This window comes from Elephantulus edwardii, unplaced genomic scaffold, assembly GCF_000299155.1.
Source record: "Elephantulus edwardii isolate Elephantulus edwardi_28Jun2011 unplaced genomic scaffold, EleEdw1.0 scaffold00060, whole genome shotgun sequence".
NCBI lineage: Eukaryota > Metazoa > Chordata > Mammalia > Macroscelidea > Macroscelididae > Elephantulus > Elephantulus edwardii.
In genome coordinates, this window is record NW_006399810.1 from 9,693,579 (window position 1) to 9,712,649 (window position 19,071).

The 19,071-nt window shown below is 38.1% G+C and overlaps 1 protein-coding gene and 1 pseudogene across 1 annotated transcript in view; one reads left to right on the forward strand and one right to left on the reverse strand.

Annotated features, from left to right (window-relative positions):
* NOM1 (nucleolar protein with MIF4G domain 1) overlaps nucleotides 1-14,865 on the forward strand; it is a 24,384-nt gene extending 9,519 nt beyond the window's left edge. Inside the window, exons 4-11 of the mRNA XM_006887656.1 lie at nucleotides 2,861-3,184; nucleotides 6,304-6,414; nucleotides 7,603-7,767; nucleotides 8,547-8,668; nucleotides 11,531-11,663; nucleotides 12,935-13,066; nucleotides 13,936-14,045; nucleotides 14,691-14,865. Coding sequence (XP_006887718.1) covers nucleotides 2,861-3,184; nucleotides 6,304-6,414; nucleotides 7,603-7,767; nucleotides 8,547-8,668; nucleotides 11,531-11,663; nucleotides 12,935-13,066; nucleotides 13,936-14,045; nucleotides 14,691-14,865 — 1,272 coding nt within the window. The remainder of the gene's footprint in view (nucleotides 1-2,860; nucleotides 3,185-6,303; nucleotides 6,415-7,602; nucleotides 7,768-8,546; nucleotides 8,669-11,530; nucleotides 11,664-12,934; nucleotides 13,067-13,935; nucleotides 14,046-14,690) is intronic.
* Nucleotides 14,866-16,635: 1,770 nt separating this feature from the next.
* The window catches only part of LOC102853725, a 5,883-nt pseudogene continuing 3,447 nt past the window's right edge, over nucleotides 16,636-19,071 (reverse strand).

Sequence of the window (19,071 nt, forward strand, 5' to 3'; positions counted from 1 at the left end):
GGCTCGCCCACCCCGCCTGGCCATAATAATAAAAAAAAAAAAAAATTCAAGCTTCTTTCTTAATAATGCCATTTTACGCCTTTTCGCTCTCTGGGCACCACCATGGCGGTCGGCAAGATCAAGTGCCTTAGAGAAGGTGGCAAAAAAGGAGCCAAGAAGAAAGTGGTTGATCCATTTTCTAAGAAAGATTGGTATGATGTAAAGGTGCCAAGTACGTTCAATATAAGAAATATATGAAAGACACTAGTCACAAGGACTCAACGAACCAAAATTGCATCTGATGGACTCAAATGTCGTGGTTTTGAAGTGAGCTTTGCTGATTTGCAAAATGATGAGGTTGCATTTAGAAAATTCAAGCTAATTACTGAGGATGTTAAAGGCAGAAACTGCCTCACCAACTTCCATGGCATGGATCTTACTCATGACAAAATGTTGTCCATGGTCAAAAAATGGCAGACTGATGGTTATTTGCTTCATCTGTTTTGTGCTGGTTTAAAAAAAAAAGCCACAACAATCTGATTCAGAAGATATCTTATGCTGAGCACCAATAGGTCCACTAAATCTGGAAGAAAATGATAGAAATCTAGACCTGAGACGTGCAGACAAATGACTTGAAGAGTGATCAATAAATTTATTCCAGGCAGCACTGGGTAAGACATAGAAAAGATTTTCCAATCTATTTGTCCACTCCATGATATATTTGTTAGAAAAGTAAAAATGCTGAAGAAGCCCATGTTTGAACTGGGAAAGCTCATGAAGCTTCGTGGTGAAGGTGGTAGCTCTGGAAAAGCTACAAGAGATAAGACAGAGGCTAAAGTGGAATGAGCTGATGGCTATGAGCCACCAGGTCAAGACCCTGTTTAAAAATTCAGACTTCATAATAACAAAAATTATTATTTATGAAAAAAAATAATGTCATTGTCCAATTAATAGACTACACTGTAGTGTAAACATGATTTGTATGTGCACTGAGAAACCAGGAGATTCTTGTAACTCACTCTATTGCAGCATTTACTTAAGTAGAGGTCTTAAACTGGACCCAGAGTATCTCAGTGGTATTCCTGTACTAAATTACATTTTATTTTCTTACACCAAATTGTATTTTATTTTGAAGATACCAAATGGATATATTTTATAAATTTTTAGGTAACTAAATAATTCTATGTAATTATAAACACCTGAGTATCTTTCATGCCTGTTTTTGTCCACATAATTCTAATTTCTCTTTTTAAATTGTATTTTAAGATACTATAATCATATTGAGAGTATGTTTATTAATTTTTCTGTTTATAAAGATACTTGAATTGGGAATGTATTTATATTTCTTTAAAAACTAAAAATGTAGACAATTTATCAGAAATAGGTCTCTATATTCTGTTCTCTCCTACTGGTATATTTCCTTTCTCTGACTTCTAGCATGTATATTTTGTTTTGTTTGTCTTAACTTTATTAATGTAAACTATATATAAACAAAAAGTTTGTATGTTTGACTGTTCCTAAACATACAGCTTAGCAGCATTAGTTATTTCTAATATGAACATTTTACCATCTAGCAATGAAGGTATATTCTACTATTATTCTCTAGCCTTTCTCCTTGACTTCATCTTCATCACAGTTTCCACTATCTTTATACATCTATTGTTAATCATAACCAGCATCTCACAGTTCAAGTTTAATAAGTCTTAAATAGATTTTGACCACCTTCTACTAACCTACTCTTCCTACTCCATTTTCCTGACAAAAAACTTGGGGAGTCGGCATTTAATGTTTCTTGTATCAATATGTATCACCTCAGCTTACCAGTTCTGTCGCAGTCACTCTTGGGACCGTTCCTTTCCTCCATCTTTAACAGTCATTTCTTGAGGCCATTGGGTCACCTCTATCACCACTGTGTTCTTGCTGCATTCTTCTAATCTCGGCTTGAGCTGATATTTGAGAGAAAATGATGTTATAATAACCACTGTAACAAAAATATTAAGCTACATTTCAAATTTCATTATCCCACTTTTCCAGAGTAAAAAGAAAGAGAAGTTCAATAATTTTCTCAGACTACATAGGCTGGGAAAGTGGATAAACCAAAGCCAGGCCTTTTTCATTCCAAAGTATATTATAAAGTAGATTTGTAGTAGAAATTCATTTGATTGGGGGCAGGGGAACTTAGTGACTTCCCATGGCTTTATCAAAATAGTTTGTAGTTCCTGGGTCGAATACTGTTCTCTCAGGTGTAACTGCTCATTTGTGGGTTGGTTCCTGCAAAGCAGCACATGTGCACTTCACCAGGTACAGGGGTGTCTGTATGTCTTTGTGTTTGTACATATGGTTGCATGTTGCTTATACAACCAGAATCTTAGCATTACATTTGAGAGTAGGAGAATTGAAAATAGATGTAGTGGATTAAGCACTGAGCTGCTAACGCATAGGTCAGTGGTTTAAATCCACCAGCTGCTGAGCTAGAGAACAATGAGACACTGCTTCCATGAAGCTTTTAGCCTTGGAAACTGGGGCCATTCTACTCTGATCTGTATAGTCAGGATTGATGCCTTTAGGTAGTTTAAGCACATTTTAAGCAAAAGTTAACAGTTTTCTTTTTCTAAGAAAGCAGAGTGAGCAATTGGCGACTTGAAAAAAAAAAAACCAAAAACACCACAGCCTTTTTACTATAAAGAAAAGAGGGTATGCTTACATATTACAAATAGAGATTGTGCCATGATAAATGGCTTTATGTCATTTACTATTTAGAATTCTCAGCATTTTTAGAAAGTATTAAATGTACCTGTTGTGGGAAAACAGATCTGTCCAAATGCCTTACTAAAATTGTCTTGTGTTTTAATGACCTTGTGTTTCCCTTTTCTCCATTCAGGTCGGTGCTCACTTTCTGGAAGCTGTGGTGAGGAAGTTTGATGATGTATACAAAACTGGAAGTGAAGGGAAAGAATGTGATAACCTGTTCACCATTCTTGCCCACTTATATAACTTCCATGTGGTGCAGTCTCTCCTCATCTTTGATATTTTGAAAAAACTTGTTGAAAGTTTCACAGAAAAAGATATTGAGTTGATCCTGTTAATGCTGAAAAATGTGGGCTTTTCTCTGAGAAGAGATGATGCTTTGTCACTAAAGGAACTGATCACTGAAGCCCAGAAGAAAGCCAGCGGAGCAGACAGCAGGTTCCAGGACCAGACCCGGGTATGCTTGCGGCACTAGGCCTGCCTCCTAATGCCTACACATGCACAAACTGCTGAGAGCTTAAGCATAAGTATTTAGGGTAAATATTGTGTTTCATTTCCTATGGCTTCTGTTCTTTTCTGCTTCATCTTAATATGTGAAAGAACCTTTATTTCTTTACTAATATTTTCTGACTTTAACAATTGATTTTTTTTATTTTTCCATTCTTAAAATGCTTACTGAGGAAGGCTCTATTGTATGGGGCAGTGTCCTGTGGACTGAGTCAGACTTCTGGGCCTGGCACAAGAGGGCGGCAGAATGTACCTCTGCCAGGCCAGGTTTCCACCTCTCTAAAAGGAGAGTTGATAGTAGTTCAGCCTCATTTTAGTCTTACAGTGTTTATGAGGCATGAAATAGCACTGCCTTTTTTAAGGAACCAAGAAAATTATGATAAAAGGGCATAGGGGGAACAAATAAGGCCGGAGAAGTAGGCAGCAGTCTCCTCTAAAGAGGCATTTCAAATCTTGTAAGTAATGTTATACAATAAATGTGTATAAATGGATAGAATGGTTGACTAGAAATCCAACTTTCTTTGTAAATTTCATTCAGATTTACACCCCCCCACACACACCCATTTGGGTTTCATTGCAGAAAAAATGTTGGAAGTGGTCAGGATTGAGACATAATATCACAGGAGTCTCTGGAGAAATTGGTAACTCCCATTGGCATACTGGTAGATACAGTTTCTGACTTAGAATTGACCCAACTTAACGTAGACTGAATATGGCAGACATGGCCAAGTTAAGGATTACTCCCAAGTTTCCAGCCTGACTCTCAGGTGCCATCTGTGTAGATCCAGATGCTAGAGGATAAGTAGGTGGAAAGAAAAGACAGCCCAGTTTTTTAAGATATTGACAATAAAGTACTTTGGTTAGATATCAAGAAGAGAAGGGTGGGCTAAGAGACTTGAGAGTCATCATCTAAATGATCATGAAGCCCTGGATCCCGTTGCTTAGTCAAAAGATTAAGGGACCCTTAAAATTAAGGCACTCCAGTATTTTAACTTTTTTTAAAGAAGGAAGAACTAGCAAATGAAAATAAAAGCAAACAGGAAATATGCAGAAGTCAAGAGTGTTGCTGTAAGAATTTATCCTTTGTATTGAATGCGGAGAGGTCTAGCAATATAAAGCTAAAACTTTAATGGAGGAATGAGATAGTAGAATAAAAGGGACTGGTTTTAAGATGAGAAAATAAAGTTACACTTAAACAAATAAACACAACTACAGGAGCAACAGAAAGTAGTGGTTTGGACCTGTACAGTAGGAGAAAGCCCTGTTGGTCTACTCCTGGAAAGAGGACAGCCAGAAAAGCCCTTTAGGGCACTTCTGCTCCATCACATAGAGTGCCTGTGAGTCCAGTCAGCCCAACAGCACTAAGCAGCAAGCCTAGAGGAGTTGGAGGAGAAAAGGATCTGGCTGTTAATGAGTAGAGAATTGCTTTGGAAATGATGAAAATACTCTAAAACAAATTTTAGTAGTAGCACAATCTTCTGAATATATGTACTAAAACCTGTCAAATAGTGTGCTTTTTATGAAGACCTAAGTGGTAAATTAATTGTAACATCAGTTGTTTGTCATATGTGGTACCTACTGAAATGGTTGAACATCAGCTTTTTGGTCCTGTGACTGTATTCCTTCCATCTTCATTTGATGCTTCCTTCATTCTTGATTTGAAGAGACCGCTCTTCCTACCTGTAGTTTGAGTGCCTTCCAACCTGAGGGGCTCATTATCTGGTGTTGGGTTTAGATCCATGTTTCCCTGATAACTCATAAGGTTTTCACTGGAACTTCTTTTTTCAAAGAAGTATATTGTCAGGCTTTTCTTCCTGATCTTAGTCTGGAGGCAGCACTGAAGTCTTTCTCATTGGTGACCTTCCTGGTGTTTGAATTACTGATAGCATAGCTTCCAGCCTCAGTCTACCACAGCATGATGAACTGACTGGTGAATAAAGATGGTTGTTGTTATGACCCCTAGCAACCCTATGTACAGGAGCTCTGAAGCCTGGCCTGTGCTGAGCCAGTCTAATTGATTCCAACACACCAACTCCAGTTGCCCACTTATTGTATCAATCCATCTCATCCAGGGTCTTCCTCTCCTGCACTGTCCCTCCACCTTTCTGCGCATTATGTCCTTCTCCAAGAACCAGTCTCTCCAGCCACATACCCAAAGTATGTGAGACGGGGCTTCAAAATCCTAGCCTCCAAGGAGAAACTTGGTTTCACCCTCTCCAGGACAGAACTATTTGTGTTTTTTGGCAGTCCAGAGTATGCTCAAGACTCTTCTCCAGCACCCAATATGAAGACATCAATTCTTTCATCCTTAATCATTGTCGATCTCTCTGATGCATAGCAAGTAACTGCAAGGACCATGGCCTGGATTATGCACAACTTAGTCTCTAGACTGACATCATTTCTCTTCGGTACTCAGTAGAGGTCTCTCACAGCAGATTTTCCCAGTGCAATTCATCTTTTAATTTCCTTATTGCTGATGCCAGTAGTGTTGATTGTGGAGCCAAGCAAGCTGTATTTATTAACAACCTCAATCTCTTCTCCATACATCATGGTGCTCCCAATTGGCTGAGTGGTGAGAATCTTTATCTACCTGATGCTGAGCTTCAATCCATATTGAGGACTATAGTCCTTGACCCTCTGCAGCAAGCACTTCAGGTCCTCCTCAGTTTCAGCAAGTAAGATTTTGTCATCTGCTTAACATAGATTGTTGATGAGTTTTCTTCCTCCAATCTTGATGCCACATTCCTCCTCATAAAGCCCTGCTTCCCGAATGATCTGTTCAGCATAAGATTGAAAAGGTATGGAGACAGGATGCATCTCTGAAGCACTCTTTTCCTGAATAAAGATTACTGCCAAGGAAATGCTACTGGGTAGTGCAACTCTATCTGGTAGGGTTGCTATGAGTCAATTCAGTGGCAAACAGCAACATGATTACCTAAAGACCACATCTAATTTGAATATTATAAAATGATGACCATATGTGTATAGTGTGGTATTTCTTGGCAGCTTGAGTAATAAATTGTTTATGATATTTGAAATCATTGGTTTTTCTAATTTTTTTCCCCTAAGGTTCGATTCATGCTAGAGACTATGTTGGCGCTGAAGAATAATGACATGCGTAAAATTCCAGGCTATGATCCTGAGCCTGTCGAAAAACTGAAGAAGTTACAAAGAACTTTGGTAAATAACTTATAGTTAATTCTGATTTGTTTTGTACTACCATGTCCACAAAAACCTGAAATCCAGGTCAAACCCCCTAGGATCTAAAAATTAGTGTCTCCTGGGGGCTATTAAATAAGAGTTCCCAAGATACCAAATAGAAACTTTTCTGTCTCTTATTTTGAAACATTTTGCATAGTTTCCATGCTCTTTGTATGAGATGTATTATTTGTGTTGGGAAGAATTCCTATAAATTAAATCATCCTATACAGTAACCCAGTGATGCTGAACTGTGGCTACACAGTTGCTGTTGACTGCCTCCAAGTCGAGCACAACTCATAGCAACCTTATGAACAAACGGCCTGAAGCCCCTCTACAGGTGTCTTCATTTATCAAAGTTCATAGAGTTTCTGGAGGCATGTGGTTTAGGAAGTGGTTGCCACTCCTACTTCCAAATCTGTCATAATGTGTTACTGTTGTTAAGAGCCATTGAGTCGCCTGTGACTTATAGCTACCCTATGTACAGCAGCTCTGAATTCTTCCCTATCCTGAGCCAGTCTCCCTAATTCTGACACCACAACCCCCATTGCCCCGGTTACTGTATCAATCCATCTCATGCAGGATCTCCCCCCTCTCCTGCACTGTGGTTACATAGTAGAATCATCGAATCGGGGTTTTTGTTTTGTCGAGTATTTTGCTTTTTAATTAATAATAGTATCAGAGTCCTGCCTTAAATGCAAATCAAAATCATGTTTCTGATGTGTAATTGCTGTTTAGGCACAGTGATTTCACTATTCAGTTAAGTCTTTCAGACCTTAGTCTTTAACTTGTCATTGACTAGGACACAGCAAGGTTCGCACCTGCCAGCCTGGCAGAACTCACATTATGTTGTCCTACATCTGCAGCAGCTCTCCTTAGTGTAACAGCTTTCCAAAGAAAGCACTGTGTGGAAGTGGGAAGACCATGTGTGTTATAACAGATCCTACAACCTCATCAGTTCACCTCTACTGTTGGTATAATTATAGATTTAATTGTCATAATTGCCAGTGATTTATTTCTTAGAAAGAATCATGTACCAAAAAATACTATTATTTAAAAAAAATAAACCAAAAACCCAACAGAATAGCTTAGCAAAATGGTAGTACAAAAAAGGAATACATTACAAACCTTTCTGCTAGATCCTTTTCTTCTTTCTTCTTTTGTAACCAGGTGCGAAACATTGGCTCAGGTGCAGAAACTCAGCTTCGAGTTTCCTGGGAGAGTGTTTTGAACGCTGAGCAGGTTGGACGCTGGTGGATTATAGGCTCATCATGGAGTGGAGCCCCAATGATTGACAGCAGTGATAAGGTCCAGCCGAAGCCACATGGAGGGACGGTACGGTGATTGCTGATGTTACAACTTCTTTGTCCCGCCTGTTTGCTAGGCACTGTTTTAACTAGTGTAGCTACTTTATTATTTAGGAAATATTATTGAAATTTACAGATATATGTGTTTAAGGATCTGACAGAAATTGCTATTATTCTGAAGTATATTTCTGTTGTTCATTTTAAAACCAAAATATTATCATTAATTGAATAACGGGAACATACAGGATCGTACTGTTTTCCAGAAAATGAGATTTTGTTCCATTTGCCCTAAATTTCAGATTGTTAAATTAATTTGCCTTTCTTTGTTATCTTATTAATTAAACTTCATACTTCATATTCCCTTGCTTGTCACCTGATGTCCTTTTTTTCCCCCAAAGATCCCATCCATAATATCAGATTACAGACTGTCATGATTTCTTTAAGTTCTTCTGACTCTCTCCACCTAGTTATATTTTACTTCATTATTGCTTGTAACTGACTTAGATAATAGCTGTTGAGAAAGAATTCCTAAATCTTGTTTTGGTTTGTTGTTTTTTTTTTTAGCTGGTAGCTTTCTTTGTCTCGTGCTGTTTTTCCTCTGTAAGGTGTTGCCCAGAAATAAAGATTGAGTGTTAGTGTACAATTCTGTCAAATCAAGCTGCACAAAAATTATTCAAGTGATTTTTTTAAGAAAATCAACTTTAGGAACTACACAAACCAGAGTATGGGACAGTATTTTTTAAGAAACAAAGGCTTTTTACTGAAATGTGTGTATTAAGATCTGTGCTTTAATGGTCCTCTCCTCAGGTTAGTTCAAAGATATTAGACCTTGCCCGCAAGCAGAGAATGAACACCGACATCCGGAGAAACATATTCTGTACAATAATGACCAGTGAAGACTTCTTGGATGCATTTGAGAAGCTTCTAAAGTAAGCACATTTTAGTCTGAATATTTTAGCCTGCCACTTAATTAGATGTAAAAAAAATAAGTTTGCTTTTTAAAATTTTGGATGATGAAATAAATGTCAGTTGCAACTGTGGGCTTTCCTCGTACCCTCACATCTTATACTGTTTAAGCCCATGCATCCTGTTGGTTCATAATCTTATTTCTTCTGATAAACTCCTTATACTCTAAGGGAGCTCTGGTGGCCTAGTAGCAAGACGCTGCGCTGCAATCCCAAAGGCACATGATTCAAATCGACCAGATGCTGTGCTAGAGAAGGAGAGACAATCTCCACCTGTGCCAGTCAGATCCAACTTGACGGTACACAACAACAAAAATCTCATACCCTATTGGGTTTCAAACCTCATTGGGTTTCCAACACAGAAAATCCCATGAGTTTGGGTTAGACTGCACCACCAAAGCCCCTTAACTTATCACTGTTGTTGTTGATTGCTTTTGAGTCAAGCACAACTCATAGCAACCCTATGAACAAAGGCATGAAGCCCCTCTATAGCTATCGACATTTATTAGTTTATAGAGTTTCTGGAGGCATGTTGTTGGAGGAAGTGGATGCCCCTCCTGCTCATTCCTAATTAGAACATTTATGATACATAGGACTTGAAGATTTTGCTCAGAAGTGTTAAATAACCTGTTGATAAAGTTCTTTGTTACTGTTGGTTGTCATGCATTGCTTGAAAATACCTAAATCTTAACATACGTTACATTTCCCTTTCCTTCTAAACAAACATTTTGGTATAGTTTTTGTAAATAGTTATAATAAAAAATTTTAAATGGCTGCAGAGAACTTAACACCAAATACACAAATAAGTTAGTTTAGGATTCTGGCAATTAGAGATTTACTTTGTAGATGAATTTTTTTTTTACACTAGTGTAATTTCTTACACTGTTAAGTGAAAAACTCAGACTGTTTTCCTTCTCTGTGACCACCTAGCTGTTCGCTGATTATACTTTGTTTCTAAAAGGGAAGAATTCTCACTAGAAAACACAAATCCTAAGAGGATTTACATAAAGGACGTCTGTTGTTATTTCTCCCCTTGTTGACTTCAGGTTTAGAAAACTTTTGTCTACCAAACTATATTTGTTAAACAATTATTTCCCCCCCCTCATTTTTATTCATCAGAACTATATTACTATTAATTTGAACTTTTAATCAGCATGAATTTCTATAAATGCAACCAAAATGGTTATTTCAGTTGCCTACATAACCTTCACTCAAGTAATTTATCATTCCAGTCATTTTTCTTTTATATAATATTGACAATAACTAGTGTTTCTTTAACCTTAGATTTACTTCAAAAGCAAGTCATTCATACTCAGAGAAAGCATCCCTCAAATGGGAATCTGATAAACAAAATGTGTGCCCTCAAAACAAACAAACTCTGTCCAATCAGTGGAATACTCATCTTCCAAGGGGGGAAACTACTTCTACCTGCAGTAGGCCGGGGACTTTCCGATTATGCCAAGGAAAAGAAGGCAGGCTTGGATGACTGTACAGTTGATGATCCTGTTCATATGGTCATCTTCTGAGACTAGCTGTGGAGACAGAAAACAGGTCATTGGTTGCCTGGGACGGGAAGGGCTGACTGCAAAAGGCACAGATTTTTTTAAAGTAACAGAACTTTCAGTAGATTTTGGTGGTGATTATAGGTGATAATGTTTTTAAAACTCATAAAATTTTTGTTTGAAGGGAACTAGCAACCACTGCAGTAACAAAAAGTTAAGAAAGGTATTTTATTCTGGCATCCTGTATACATGGAAAAAGATGAGTGGGACTCAGGTTTACCAAGACTTCTGATTACAGAAGATTTTATAGAAAGATTTCTACAAGTTAACAATATTGAAGTTCATTTATTACATCAAGGTGATAAAAGGGGATGCTCACTCACTTTTCTTCCTGGTTTCTTAGGTAAGAGAGACCCTTTCAAATGAGAAGCAAACCTGTGTCTACATCTTATCAGATACACAGGTTATTCTCAGACACAGGAAATACACAGTAGTTGTTCCAGTGGGGAAGCTGAGAATCAGGTGAATTTGTTTAGTCCAGGATAGTGGTGATAAAAGTGTAAATGATGCAGAACATAAACTTATGTTCCTTTGTTCTTACGAGCTACTACTATATGTGCATAATAAAGAAACCTTGCTAGCAAGGTGGGTAAAACTCAGAAGCCAACACAAATGGAGAATTTTTTTTAAACTGGCTTTTTGGCTTGCCATAGGTCTTTAGAGTCGGCTTCATACTCAGCTATTTCTGGTGGGCTTAGACATGGTTTAGTGCTTTACACCAGAACTATGTACTAAAAAGAATTAATTTTATTGTTTGCAAGTTAATACCTTATTTTTTTAATATATATAGGAGTATCAGTAATCACCATAACAAGAACCCGACTTTAAGGACAGTTATGTGTTAAAACCATTGTCTTGTCAATCTGACATTAATTCTAGACTTGTAGCTAGAATAGAACTGAAAAATCATGTTGTCCAACCCCAGTGTTGTCACATTGTTAGACACATTGAGACTCAGAAGCTAGGGACAGATCTGGCCTGTAACTCATGGTCCTTGATACCCAGCTTCTTCTGTCTTCCTAAACCCTCCCCGATACTGTCTGCCTTGAAAAGTGTTACAGCTTTGTGAGCAGTTTGATCTGTTCTCCGAGGTCACTGTGTGTCCTTTTCCAGCTAGTTCTCATTTAAACAAACAATGCCAAACCAAGAGTGTGTCTCAAGACTTCTGTCTTAAAACTAATAAAACTGAGGAATTGAAGGATGGGGAGGGAGTTTTGTTTTGGGATTGGGGGAGGTTTAAATTGTTGCTATTCCTGTTTTATAGGCTTGGACTTAAGGATCAGCAAGAGAGAGAAATAGTTCATGTTCTAATGGACTGCTGCCTTCAAGAGAAAACATACAATCCTTTTTATGCATTTTTAGCTAGCAAGTTCTGTGAATATGAAAGGAGATTCCAGGTAAGTTGCTTAGTGCAAGAATCACTAGTTAAATATATGTGATTTATTGTTTTTCTAAACACTGCCTGGCTAACTCCACAGAAAAAATAGTTTCCTGATTCTAGCATCCACCCTAGTCCAGAACCCTGGATCCTGTGGGCAGAGGCACTTGGTTCCAATGATTCTGTCTTCCACTGGGATAGTGGAAGTGGGATAGTCATTGCTGTCTAGTCCAAACTGACTCAAAGCCAATCCTCTAGTGAGTTTTCAGAAGGCTGCGAATCCCACGGAGCCACTGGCAGATTCAAACACCAAGAGAGACACCTCTTTAGAGTTTACAACACAACTCCGTACAGAATATGCTGCTGGAGCTCCCCTGCCAGAATAGCCACTAGATACAGTCAGCAGGAAGTGATGGGACTGCAGGTGTGTCAAAAATGACTGCTGTTCCCTAAGAAACCAGAGCTGCCACTCAAATAGACATATGCACACCCATGTTTATTGTTTCGTTGCTCACAATAGCAAAGAGATGGAAGCAACCCAAGTGCCCATCAACAAATGAATGGAGAGAGAAGCTGTGGTATATTCATACAATGGAATACTATGCAGCATTGAAAAACAAGGAACTCATAAAATATACAAAATGGGTGCCCCTGGGGGACATTAGGCTGAGTGAAATATCTGTCACAAAAAGACAAATACTGCATAATGCCACTGTTATAAAACAGGACTGACATGAGGGTTACTGGGAAAACTAAGAAAAGAGGGGATAAATAATGTACACTGCATTGAAACAGGTGAGGGAAAGAACTATCTAAAAAGAAATACATGACTACGTATTAATTTGCATTACAGAAATTCATAATAAGAGGTGCAACTATGCAACTTCACTAAAAGTGGACTGGTGTGCAGGGGCTCGAGGGAGGAAATTGTGCAAAAGTGAAAGAATCTTTTTAAAGAGAAAAGTGAACTGGGGAGGTGTAGGGAGGAAAGTGTAACAATGGATGAATAGAAATCCAGGTTTTTCTGTAAACTTTCATTAAAATCTCAATTTAAAACAATGGACTGCTGTTAAATTGAGTTTGACTTCTAGTTATGGACTGCACCATTCAGTTCTAATGTATTACCCATGATTGCCTTTAAAGCATTATCTTTAGTATCTGCAATTCTGTGAGGGAAGAACTATGAACGATCATTACATCATAAATTTTTAATTCCTTTAGATTATATTATTAGTCATATAATCTAATTATTTGTTGCATTTTCAACTTTTTTCTTTTCCATTCTCTTAGATGACTTTCCAATTCAGCATATGGGACAAATTTCGGGATTTAGAAAATTTGCCAGCTACTAATTTCTCTAATTTGTTTCATCTTGTGGCCCACTTGTTAAAGACAAAATCACTTCCACTTTCTATTTTAAAGGTTTGTATAATGGATGGAATTTTATAAAACAGTGAAAATAATATTGTGAATGCCTATGTGTATTTTTCCTAAAACTTACATTTCCTTCTAATCTGCTTATACCTATAAAAGTATTTTTATTATAGCCACCATAGAAAATAGGTACATTAACATTCAGTATAATTTCTGGGCTAAATTTAGGACAGTTACAGATCTACTTTAAGTCAGTAGGAGACTTGCCCTTCCTCCCACTCCATCTTATTTCAGAACTTTCATACCACCCCGAGAGCCAATTAAAACAAACAAACAAACAAACAAAACACCACTGATATTTTTTTATACTTGAACAGAGAAACCTAGACATAGTAGATTGAATTTCAGGTGAGCTGGTAAGGCCTTTGTGTTAGGACAGCTGAGATACGTCATTCTTTGCTTTCCTTTTATAATTGCTGTATAGTGTTCTGCTACATAACTACACTGTAGTTTATATATTTATTTATCTTGCAGCTAAATGAATAGATTGTTTTTAAGATTTTCTTCCTAAGGGATTTATAAATGTAGACATATCTTTTATTTATAAAATAGTGTTTAAGAGTTAATAATATGCTTCAGTAATAAAGTTAAACTGCTTAAGATTACTTTAAAAGTTTCTCTCTAAAGTGGTTATTAGCACTTTACGCTCTAATAAAATAGAATAATAATAGAATTAAGTATGTGTTCTCATAGCTCCATATCCTTGCCAAACAACTGTTTATTTTTTTTAATAACCTCTTTATTTGAGGGGTGGGAAGAAGTTTAATTTTTTTAACTCTTTAATTGACGATAACCTAGAAATCATTAGGAAAGTTGACAAAGTAACTGCCTTTTTCTCTGTATCCTAACTCTACTAGGTAGTTGAATTCAGTGAATTGGACAAACCTAGAGTCCACTTTTTACGGAAAGTGTTGTCTATGTTGTTAATGGAAACTGAAGTTGAAGACCTGGGTTTAATTTTTACAAGGTATGTGCCTCACTGATAAGATATGTGGAGATGTTATTGTGGTTGTTCGGTGCTGTCAAGTTGTAGACGACTCATAGCGACCCTATGAAAGAAAGGCCTGAGCACTGTTCTTTCATTTATGTTGAATTCTAAAAACTAGGTGGTTACATACTTTCTAAATTAATCTCTATTTTCACTTGCCATTTTAAATTGAGATTAATATGCATAATAATATACATTAGCTCTGAGGACTGTAAAACTTCCCTAATACACAATTAACCATAATTGGTTACAAATAGAATGTGCAAGAAAGAATGGCATGATATGTTGTGTTTTATGCTGCTAACCAGAAGGCTGGTAGTTCAGTCTACCGTCCACCCTGTAGGGAAGAGTGAAGAGTCTTCTCCTCTACAGGTTCACAGTCTCCCATCCACTCTGACGGAAACATGAGGAATCTCCTCCTCTACATACAGGTTCATAGCTTAAGAAACGAAATGGAAAGTTACCTTGAAACAGAACCAACTTAGAGCAGTAGAGTTTTCTGTTTTGTTTTGAAAATTCAGTTTTTAAAAGGAGATGGGTTCTATCTGACTATTCAAGATGACTGGAATTGAAATATGAGAAACTAATTTGTCAGTAATATATGTTTGTACTATTCCTTTTCAGAGTATCTGACAACCCAAAGCTGGGGATGTTACGAGAAGGCTTAAAGCTTTTTATTAGCCACTTCTTACTGAAGAATGTGCAGGCCCATAGCAGTGCTGAGGAAGCCAGCCTGCTGCGAGAGAGAGCCGACCTGGCCACCAGGTCTCTGCAGGGGAAAGCATCCCTGAGGATGTGATCGGGCAAGGAGTGTGGCTGGAGGATGCACCCAAGCTTGCTGCTGTTCGGCCTCCCATGTACAAAGCTTAATGGAGCTATTTAATCCAGAGTTATCCCATGTTTATGTCTTAAATCGTTCTCAAACTGTATACATAGAGAGTGGGGGTGTCCGAGTAGCACCAATGGTTAAGCTGCTAATTGAAAAGCTGGAGGTTTGAATCTACCCACAAGTGCCTCAGAAGGAAGGCCTGGCTATCCAATGGGAAGCATCAACCACTGTTAACACTGGAGTACATTCTGTCCTGGCACACACGGGGTGGCATGAGACAGCAGCTGGTAAGGCTGGAGGAGGGGTGGGGGGCATAAAATGATAAGAAGAGGACAGACAAGCTGGACAGAGTGTTCTTTCAGAAATGAGAATGGTCAGTGTCTAATTTTTTTTTTCAAGTGGGAAACAAGCCACTAGAGGGAGCAGTCATCATAAAGTAATTGATCCTTTCCCCCTATTTTTTAAATTGGTTAAAACTTGAAAAAACAATCCTTTTACATTTGGCTCAGGTGAATTTTTGAAAAGCCTCCGTTTGACTTAGCTTTTCAGACAGCATCTTAGTAACACCATGATTTTTATTATTACACATCTTAAATCCACAGTATCCACAGTAAACGATACTGCTCTTTGCTATTTTTAGATACCTGTTTTGTTCACCATTCCTAGACTATTTAAAACAACCTTGAAGTCACTGAGTAGATACTGGGAATTTAAACGGTATTGCTTGTTTTGCTGGGGTCCAGGAGGTGTTAGTGTAGCAAATCATAATTACTGCCTACAAAAGATTAGTGATTTTCTAATGAGGAAGACACATACACACCCGTTCCTAAGTGCTGTGATTTATTGTATGGAAAAGAAGGTCACTAAGATCTAAGTATGAAATAGTATTTTAGATAGCATGTGTCAGAAATCTGTATGTTGTCTTCTTGAAAATTATAACCTTGGAAAAGCTGTGTACTTATTTAGTGAGTTGCTCCTGTTCAGAAATTGCTTTTGTCACATACATTCAAATATTATTTTAAAATGATTCTGTGTAGCAATTTGTTTTTCAAAACCATGATGTCAAATCCTAGGTATCCTCCTGGGTCTTCCTAAATGAATGGTTTCATTTTTAAGAAACGTGTAAAATTGTTGTGCTAAAATTGTACATGTGGGGGGGGGGTATGTGTGTGTAGACATGGTGGTAATAGCGGATTGTTGAGAGTGTGTCTCTCTCTCTGTGTTTTATTGTTATTGTCCTGCTGTTATTGCTAAGTGCTGTTTAGTCAGTTCCAACTCTTAGCAACTCGATGTGGAAGAGCAAAATACTGCCCAGTATATATATTTCATGACTGCAAAAACAACACAGAGACTTATCTGGGCTTTGATATACTTCCCATTTCTAAACAACTTCATTTGACCTAAGACCAAATAATAACACCTGTTTTCTACTAAGTTCTAAATACAGACAACCAAGAAAGAAGACTGCAGGTGTTCTTAAGTGAAAGCTTTTGCTTTGTTTTGCTTTTTAAAAAATGTTAATATCTTTATTAATATATGTTATTAAATACATGCACAGAAACCATAAGTGAAAAACAAGATTTCATAATACAACATACAAAATGGGGGGAAGGAATACTAGTACGTGAATACTGTATTCTGGAGAAATCTCGAGGTATGGTAAAGCTCAAGAAAATTACGCATTAAGCAGAGTCAGCAGACCCTCCTCAGGGTATCAACTCCCTCTCCTTCCCCACAGCTTTAGTACTTTTTGCCAAAAGACCCAGATTCGAGTAAAGGGGAGCACAGTGAGTGCAGAATCTGTGCATAAGGGCTGCAGTCTGTTGAGCTTTGGCAGGTGGGTGTTTGAGGAAGTAAGTTTTGAAGGAATGGTTTCTTTCCTGGGGGCTGATGGTTTGGTTGCTTGTTTTCTTGATTGGCACCAAGGCCCTTTTTGATAGAAGAGGCCTGGCGTTGGAGTTTTAGCACAGTGTGATACTGCTCAGCAATGCAAGCTGCCTTCTTCCAAAGGTCTAGTTTCACAAGCATCATGTTATTCTGCAGCTCAGCCAGCATCTGGTCCTGTTTGATGATGTCATCACAAGTGGTCAAGACTTTTTGAAGTTTTCCAGCTCTTTATGCTGACTGGAGATACTCACCAAGTTACTGAAGTTTTGTCTGCAGCACCCTTATAATCTGGCCTTTCTTTAACTTCTTGACCACACCATTGGTGAAAGGCTTGGCTGAAGGTGATAGTTCTAACATTTTCTTTTTTTCTTTCCTTTTTTTTTTTTTTAACAATGAAAAACTGTTTATTTGGATTTGATACTTTTTAAATTTTTTTTTTTATTTTGGGATTTTTTTTTTACCTTTTTCTTTTTTTATTGTTATTAATTCTAATGAAAGTTTACAGAGACTTTGGATTTCCATTCATTCGTTGTGGCACTTTTATCCCTGCTCACCCCTCTCCCCCAGTTTGCTCTACTCTTTGAAAAGTGAAAGAATAATTCTTTCATTGTTATACACACCCTCCCCTCAGGTCCACTCCACTATGCAGCCTTTTTTCTGGACTCTTGTCATGACAAAAATACCTGATCATATATCCCTTTTAAACAGTTCTCTCCCTCATCTATTTCAATGTAGGATACATCATTTGTCCTGTCTTTCTCAGTCTCCTCCCAACCCTGATGTCAGTCCCGTTTTACAGCAGTGGCACTATGCAGTATTTGTCCTTTTGTGACTGAGATATTTACTTAGCATAATGTCCTCCAGGGTCACTCATTTTGTATAGTATTTCATGAATTGTTTTTCAAAGCAGGGTACTATTCCATTGTGTGAATATACCAGAGCTTCTCTGTCCATTCGTTTGTTGATGGGCACTTAGATTGTTTCCAACTCTTTGCTATTGTGAACAAAGCCGCGATAAACGTGAGTGTGAATATGGTTCTGGCATTTTCTGATACTTCTGCAGCTCTTCCGACGTGGACTTTAGCTCTGCTTTGCACTGCTCTAATTTAGCTTTAACTTCCTGGAGCTGCTGGCCGTGTGACCGCCATAAGGACAGTTCAGACTCGGATTTTTCGTGAACCACTGGTTGCTGTCTGGCTTCCTTTAAAAGGACTTCTAGCTCTTCAGTCTTTTCATCCCACTCCTGAAGTTCTTCTTGGTAAAAACTTGTGACTCCTTGAGAATCTTTAGTTTCCCTTCATACATTTCCTCCAGTAGTTCCTTCTGAGTGTCCGAATGTTCACTGAACCACTATTCTCGTTGTTGCATCTGCTCCACCATCTGAATTGCAGATTTCATCACAGAGCTGCATTTCCAGCTGTTGCTTTTCCTGCTTTTCTTTAAAAGGCAGTATATTCGTGGCTGCTTCCACCTGCAGGAATTCCTTACCATACATGGAGATGTCAGTTTCATTTTCTGTGTTGTGATCAAGGCCTGGGTCCAGCTTAGCTGGGAGATGACCAAAGACTCTGTTCCTTGATAAATGAATGCAGGGATGGTAATCCCAGTGGCACAGGTGGGGCGTGCACAAGCTGGCTGGCAGTAGCTGAAAATTTGGGTTTCATCACAGGGATTCACAGTGACAATCATAAACGAGTGGCCTGTAATGCCTTGAAACACTCGAATCAACTTGCTGTTACGGAAGGGAACCAAGTTTTGCCTTGACCGGTTCTGCTGCTTCTGGTGCAAGGCAGTAATACAACAGCCTAGAGTGTGCAGAGAAGTGTTAATGTGTCCTGCTTCCTTCAGCCATTTGCCACTCTTTTTTTTATTTATTATTAATTTTAATGAACATTTACAGAGATTTTGGATTTCCATTCATTCATTGTTGCACTTTTCTCCCTGCCCACACCTCCCTCCCAGCTCGCTCTTTTCTTTGAAAAGTAAAAGAAAAATTCCTTCATTGGTATACAGTCACACACACACTCCTTTGATCTTTGCAGCACTCAGAGCCAGCCAGATCATAGTGACAACTCACTCATCTTGGGAACTAAATCCCCTTCCTCCTGAAGGTGCAGGATTCAGATTGAGAAGATGCTGTGACTGCAGTTAGAGTTCTGGCTCAAAGGGATACTGGCAAAGCTCTGGTTTTTATGACCCACTTTAAGCAGTTTCCAGCCTTCCTCAGCATCCTGTTCCATGCACATTGGAGAAAAAGGTATACTGTGCTTTTTTGGGGTGCATTAGTCT